The sequence below is a fragment of the Cherax quadricarinatus genome, chromosome 42, assembly GCF_038502225.1.
Source record: "Cherax quadricarinatus isolate ZL_2023a chromosome 42, ASM3850222v1, whole genome shotgun sequence".
NCBI classification, from domain to species: domain Eukaryota; kingdom Metazoa; phylum Arthropoda; class Malacostraca; order Decapoda; family Parastacidae; genus Cherax; species Cherax quadricarinatus.
The window spans coordinates 1,823,622-1,831,121 of record NC_091333.1 but is presented as its reverse complement, the minus strand read 5'-3'; the positions used below and the strand labels follow the sequence as shown (position 1 = coordinate 1,831,121).

Below are 7,500 nucleotides of genomic sequence, written 5' to 3'. Positions count from 1 at the left end.
TATAACCAACACACTTGTGTCAGCAACTGTGACGACCATGATCTTCCTCTCTAACTCTTCGTTGGCTTGTATTGTCAAGGTTAAACTTGTCCATAAAGTTTGTAATGTGACGTCTTACCAGCTTGTCAGAGATCCTGATGATGTGAGATGATAGTGTTCTGCTGTTACCTTTGTAAAGGTAATAGTTTACCAGGGTTCTGCTGTTACCTTTGTAAAGGTAATAGTTTACCAGGGTTCTGCTGTTACCTTTGTAAAGGTAATAGTTTACCAGGGTTCTGCTGTTACCTTTGTAAAGGTAATAGTTTACTAGGGCTCTGCTGTTACCTTTGTAAAGGTAATAGTTTACCAGGGTTCTGCTGTTACCTTTGTAAAGGCAATAGTTTACCAGGGTTCTGCTGCTACCTTTGTAAAGGCAATAGTTTACCAGGGCTCTGCTGTTACCTTTGTAAAGGTAATAGTTTACCAGGGTTCTGCTGTTACCTTTGTAAAGGCAATAGTTTACCAGGGTTCTGCTGTTACCTTTGTAAAGGCAATAGTTTACCAGGGTTCTGCTGCTACCTTTGTAAAGGCAATAGTTTACCAGGGCTCTGCTGTTACCTTTGTAAAGGCAATAGTTTACCAGGGTTCTGCTGCTACCTTTGTAAAGGCAATAGTTTACCAGGGCTCTGCTGTTACCTTTGTAAAGGCAATAGTTTACCAGGGTTCTGCTGCTACCTTTGTAAAGGCAATAGTTTACCAGGGTTCTGCTGTTACCTTTGTAAAGGCAATAGTTTACCAGGGTTCTGCTGTTACCTTTGTAAAGGCAATAGTTTACCAGGGTTCTGTTGTTACCTTTGTAAAGGCAATAGTTTACCAGGGCTCTGCTGTTACCTTTGTAAAGGCAATAGTTTACCAGGGCTCTGCTGTTACCTTTGTAAAGGCAATAGTTTACCAGGGTTCTGCTGCTACCTTTGTAAAGGCAATAGTTTACCAGGGTTCTGCTGTTACCTTTGTAAAGGCAATAGTTTACCAGGGTTCTGCTGTTACCTTTGTAAAGGCAATAGTTTACCAGGGTTCTGTTGTTACCTTTGTAAAGGCAATAGTTTACCAGGGCTCTGCTGTTACCTTTGTAAAAGCAATAGTTTACCAGGGCTCTTCTGTTACCTTTGTAAAGGCAATAGTTTACCAGGGTTCTGCTGCTACCTTTGTAAAGGCAATAGTTTACCAGGGTTCTGCTGCTACCTTTGTAAAGGCAATAGTTTACCAGGGTTCTGCTGTTACCTTTGTAAAGAGGAACTATGTCTGCAGCTTTTAATTAAGTGGTCAGGTATTTCAGGTGTATGTAAGTTGTGTGTTCAAGCTTCTGCTCCGGGTCAGTAACCTCGCCAGTTATATTCTCTTTCCTTCATTTTGACATTGTTAAGAGTACAATTAACCTTTTCTTTCTTTTATGATCTCGTTCTCGTTATTATTATTATTATTATTATTATTATTATTATTATTATTGGTACTTTAATGTCCTAGAATCCTTGATAAAACTTACTGACTTAAATAAACTTTAGAACATTTGTGAAAACAAGACAAATGTATGCATTTATTTTTCACTATTCAGTTCCTAATTTACTTTTTATATGAAAGAAATCGAGAAAAAATTAAATACTGGTTTTCGTGTGATAATTTGTGGCTCATCCGATAGACTTCCACACTTCAAGGCTGGTGACTTGATAATGACACTTCAGACTTAATGTGCTTGTGTAATTTAGGATATTGATCTATTGAGATAGCAAGAGAATGCCTCTTCGGCTCGGCTTCTAATCTGGTGTTAGTGGAATGTTCGACTTAGTTTAGGGCTCTGTATATATATGTCCTAATTTGCCCTTTTTCTCGGAAAAATTGGGATATTTATTTCCGTGTGATGACTTGTGGACACCTGATTATCTTCAGCTTTCCAATAACACTAATATTGAACTATATTAAAATTCGCGGCTCCGCACTCTGCACTGTTCCTTACACTTACATTGATGTATAGAGATACCTGTCTTAGCGCAACGAACAAGACACATTGGTTTATTGTGTGTGTTTTGGCATGTGTTGTTGTTGCTGTTATTGGTATAGTTGTTGTTGCAGTTATTGTAGTTATTGTTGTTGTGGTTCTAACTATGAATATTTTTGTCTCCACACATACAGAGAACGTTGGAGAGAGAGGCCGTGGAGACGCCTCCCCAGACCGCGCCCAGCTCAAGCGTCTCCCAGACCAGGTACTGTCTCCTGCCACTGTCTTCAATTGTTTTAGCAATTGTGGGCTGTGAGTTGTTCCAGCCACGGTTTTGTGGGCTGTGAGTTGTTCCAGCCACGGTTTTGTGGGCTGTGAGTTGTTCCAGCCACGGTTTTGTGGGCTGTGAGTTGTTCCAGCCACGGTTTTGCATATTATTTGTGAATATTGCATCCACGGTATTGTGGGTTAATTGAGAATTGTTCCGATTACAGTGTTGTGCGTTAATTGTGAATTGTAGCCACGGTATTGTGGATAAGTTATATAGTGTTCCAACCACGGTATTGCAGGTTAGTTGTGAATTATTGTAGCCACGGTATTATAGGTAGGTTCAGAATTGTTCCAGCCAAGGTATTATAGGTAGGAAATTGTAGAAGTCAAGGTATTGTGGATTAGACGGGAATTGTTCCTGCCACAGTATTGTAGGATAGTTGTGTGACTTTCTACGTGTTGCATGTCTTCCATCCTCCCTCCTGTTGCCTGTTCTCCATCCTTCTGTTGCCTACCCTCTCCTGTTGCCTGTCCTCCATCCTTCTGTTGCCTACCCTCTCTCCTGTTGCCTGTTCTCCATCCTTCTGTTGCCTACCCTCTCTCCTGTTGCCTGTTCTCCATCCTTCTGTTGCCTACCCTCTCTCCTGTTGCCTGTCCTCCATCACTCTTGTTGTCATTTTTCCATACACCCACCTCCTCTTCCTCTTCCTCCTCCTCTTCCTCCTCTTCCTTCTCTTCTTCCTTCTTTGTTTCCTTCATCTATCGTAATGTGGTGATCGTCGTTTCTTCCCTCTCATTACTCTCCTGCTGCCTTCACCATGACAACCTTCCCTCCCTCCCTCCCTCCCTCCAAGCTGCTTCCCCTCACTCCATTCACCGTCATAGCCTCCATTCTGGTTTGAATCACTCCATTCATCACTTGAGTCTCTATACTCCTCCCTCCCTCCATCCCTCCAGTCACTATCAAAGCCTCCATTCTTCCTCCATCACTCCAGTCACTATCAAAGCCTCCATACTGCCTCTAATCACTCCGTCAGCTCGTTGGTTGAATGTGAAATGGAAGGTCGTTAGTTTTTTTGCACTCTGGCAGGATTGCTGATCTGTTGTTTCTTATGAACAAGTAAGATAACAGGTCTCACGAAATCGTAATGACACGATTGCAAACAAACCATACCAAGGGTGGGGTTTGAACCCGCGGCCAGAGTCTCAAAACTCCAGACCGACGTGTTAGCCACTGGACCAACTAACCACAATAAGATTCATCCAACTAGGTATATTTCTACACCATAGGAAGGTTAGCACAGGTACCAGACGAATCGTCTGCTAGCGTGGTCGTGACGAACTCTAGCTCAAGTCAACACGGCCATGCTAGCGGGAGATTCGTCTGTAAAAACTTGTATTTGTGGTCACAGTGGTGCCTATGCTAACCTTCCTATGGTATAGAAATATACCTAGTTGGATGAATCTTACTGAAGCTAGCTGGTCCAGTGGCTAACACGACGGGCTGGAGTTTTGAGACTCTCTGATCGCGGGTTCTAACCCGACCTGTGGTATGGTTTGGTTAAGATAACAGGTAAATCTTAGTGTCTTAGGTGAAAGGCAGTAATGAGAGGTACAGGTCATACCTCAGGTGAGAGGCAGTAATGAGAGGTACAGGTCATACCTCAGGTGAGAGGCAGTAATGAGAGGTACAAGTCATACCTCAGGTGAGAGGCAGTAATGAGAGGTACAAGTCATACCTCAGATGAGAGGCAGTAATGAGAGGTACAAGTCATACCTCAGGTGAGAGGCAGTAATGAGAGGTACAAGTCATACCTCAGGTGAGAGGCAGTAATGAGAGGTACAAGTCATACCTCAGGTGAGAGGCAGTAATGAGAGGTACAAGTCATACCTCAGGTGAGAGGCAGTAATGAGAGGTACAGGTCATACCTCAGGTGAGAGGCAGTAATGAGAGGTACAAGTCATACCTCAGGTGAGAGGCAGTAATGAGAGGTACAGGTCATACCTCAGGTGAGAGGCAGTAATGAGAGGTACAAGTCATACCTCAGGTGAGAGGCAGTAATGAGAGGTACAAGTCATACCTCAGATGAGAGGCAGTAATGAGAGGTACAAGTCATACCTCAGGTGAGAGGCAGTAATGAGAGGTACAAGTCATACCTCAGGTGAGAGGCAGTAATGAGAGGTACAAGTCATACCTCAGGTGAGAGGCAGTAATGAGAGGTACAAGTCATACCTCAGGTGAGAGGCAGTAATGAGAGGTACAAGTCATACCTCAGATGAGAGGCAGTAATGAGAGGTACAAGTCATACCTCAGGTGAGAGGCAGTAATGAGAGGTACAAGTCATACCTCAGGTGAGAGGCAGTAATGAGAGGTACAAGTCATACCTCAGGTGAGAGGCAGTAATGAGAGGTACAAGTCATACCTCAGGTGAGAGGCAGTAATGAGAGGTACAGGTCATACCTCAGGTGAGAGGCAGTAATGAGAGGTACAAGTCATACCTCAGGTGAGAGGCAGTAATGAGAGGTACAGGTCATACCTCAGGTGAGAGGCAGTAATGAGAGGTACAAGTCATACCTCAGGTGAGAGGCAGTAATGAGAGGTACAAGTCATACCTCAGATGAGAGGCAGTAATGAGAGGTACAAGTCATACCTCAGGTGAGAGGCAGTAATGAGAGGTACAAGTCATACCTCAGGTGAGAGGCAGTAATGAGAGGTACAGGTCATACCTCAGGTGAGAGGCAGTAATGAGAGGTACAAGTCATACCTCAGGTGAGAGGCAGTAATGAGAGGTACAAGTCATACCTCAGGTGAGAGGCAGTAATGAGAGGTACAAGTCATACCTCAGGTGAGAGGCAGTAATGAGAGGTACAAGTCATACCTCAGGTGAGAGGCAGTAATGAGAGGTACAAGTCATACCTCAGATGAGAGGCAGTAATGAGAGGTACAAGTCATACCTCAGGTGAGAGGCAGTAATGAGAGGTACAAGTCATACCTCAGGTGAGAGGCAGTAATGAGAGGTACAAGTCATACCTCAGGTGAGAGGCAGTAATGAGAGGTACAAGTCATACCTCAGGTGAGAGGCAGTAATGAGAGGTACAAGTCATACCTCAGATGAGAGGCAGTAATGAGAGGTACAGGTCATACCTCAGGTGAGAGGCAGTAATGAGAGGTACAAGTCATACCTCAGATGAGAGGCAGTAATGAGAGGTACAAGTCATACCTCAGATGAGAGGCAGTAATGAGAGGTACAAGTCATACCTCAGGTGAGAGGCAGTAATGAGAGGTACAAGTCATACCTCAGGTGAGAGGCAGTAATGAGAGGTACAGGTCATACCTCAGGTGAGAGGCAGTAATGAGAGGTACAAGTCATACCTCAGGTGAGAGGCAGTAATGAGAGGTACAAGTCATACCTCAGGTGAGAGGCAGTAATGAGAGGTACAAGTCATACCTCAGGTGAGAGGCAGTAATGAGAGGTACAAGTCATACCTCAGGTGAGAGGCAGTAATGAGAGGTACAAGTCATACCTCAGGTGAGAGGCAGTAATGAGAGGTACAAGTCATACCTCAGGTGAGAGGCAGTAATGAGAGGTACAAGTCATACCTCAGGTGAGAGGCAGTAATGAGAGGTACAAGTCATACCTCAAGTTTGAGTGCTCATCATTTTACAAAAAAAAAAAAAACACACAAGAATAATTTGCATCATTGTGCACCTCATTAAGGAAGTTTTAAGTTCAGATAATGGGAAGTTAGTGAGCTCTCCCGGGTGATTACCTTAATTACTGAGACCTGATTATGTGCACTATCATGCTTATAATTAAGGTAATTATGCTCATACCCAGGACAATGATATTGAAAATTGAGGACAATAATACACAGAGAGGAAGGTGTAGGCCAGCAGGATTCGGACACACATTTGTTGGTGTCTACGAGCGTGACTTAGTTCTCCACTTGACGCCTAAGATCACTCAGCTACAGATGCGTCAACATGCTAGATTACCAGGTTACAAGTTATGTTTTCTCCTAGCACCGGGCACACCAGTGAGCCTCTGTCATAGTTTGATGTTATTTCATTATCTTCCTGCAATACTGTATCAGTGCCCCCCACACAGAAACAAGCGGAGGTAAATGCTGCTTTTTCCGGCATATAAGGCGCACTTTTTTCCTCAGTCTTGGAAAATCATCCTGCGCCTTATATGCTCAAGGTCAGGGTCAATGGTAGTCTTTTTGTTACACTTTAGCAGTTGTTTACTAACGTTACGTTACCACTCCTTGCAAACATTGTCTTATATGCTCGTGCGCCTTATATGCCGGAAAATACTGTACACAGAAAGATTGTTCCTGCATGGATCATTGATATTACATCGCTGGTGAGGCTTGAACATACAGGAGGAGAATGATATAACAGGAGACCATGAGGAGACTCACTGGTGACCACTGGTAACCAGACTACCTAATATTTTGATGCATCTGTAGCTCAGTGATCTAAGGCGTCGCGTGGAGAACTAAATCACACTCATGAATAAAAACAAACGTGGGTTCGAATCCTGCTGATCGAGGCCTTTCTGTATATACATTCACTTGTTCCTACATGATGCATTTATATATATATATATATATATATATATATATATATATATATATATATATATATATATATATATATATATATATATATATGTATGTATGTATAAATAATGATCACCATTGTTAGAAGCACTGTTAGCACCACTATTACTCTTGTGAAATATAACTTATGTGTAACTGTGATTTCTGTGTATCAGGCCGAGGGTCGTGCGGGTGGCGTGGGCGGGGATTCTGCGGACTCCACCCTCAGCGGCAGCGATGGGCGGGGTGGGCGGCGGCGGGCGGTGGGCGGTGAGGATAGGGACAAGTCCCACAAGAGGAAGTCCAACCTCAACCGCTCCGCCCGGAGTGATGAACCTGCCGTTGATGCCTTCCCTCCACCACACCCCAGTGACATCAATGGTGAGTACAATGCACCTTGTGTGTACTTCCCCACCTTACATCAATGGGAAGTACACTACATAATATATATCGTCTTACTGACGCAGCTGTACTGCTATGCCTCTCTGGGGATAGTTACTACTAGCCCTCCCAGGGGACAGTTGATAGTTCATGTATCCCTTGTTAATGATAGTAGGTGCACATTAAACTATCCCACTGGATAGTCACTCAGTCCACCTGATTGTAAACCACTTTATGGGTTTGGTAATATCCGTCATGTTATTACGTTGTGG

At 43.7% G+C, this 7,500-nt stretch overlaps 1 protein-coding gene across 1 annotated transcript in view; it reads left to right on the top strand.

Moving 5' to 3' along the window:
• LOC128695569 (uncharacterized) overlaps window positions 1-7,500 on the top strand; it is an 854,631-nt gene that overhangs the window by 371,859 nt on the left and 475,272 nt on the right. Inside the window, exons 8-9 of the mRNA XM_070093194.1 lie at window positions 2,167-2,237; window positions 7,024-7,228. Of these exons, the coding sequence (XP_069949295.1) occupies window positions 2,167-2,237; window positions 7,024-7,228 (276 nt within the window). The remainder of the gene's footprint in view (window positions 1-2,166; window positions 2,238-7,023; window positions 7,229-7,500) is intronic.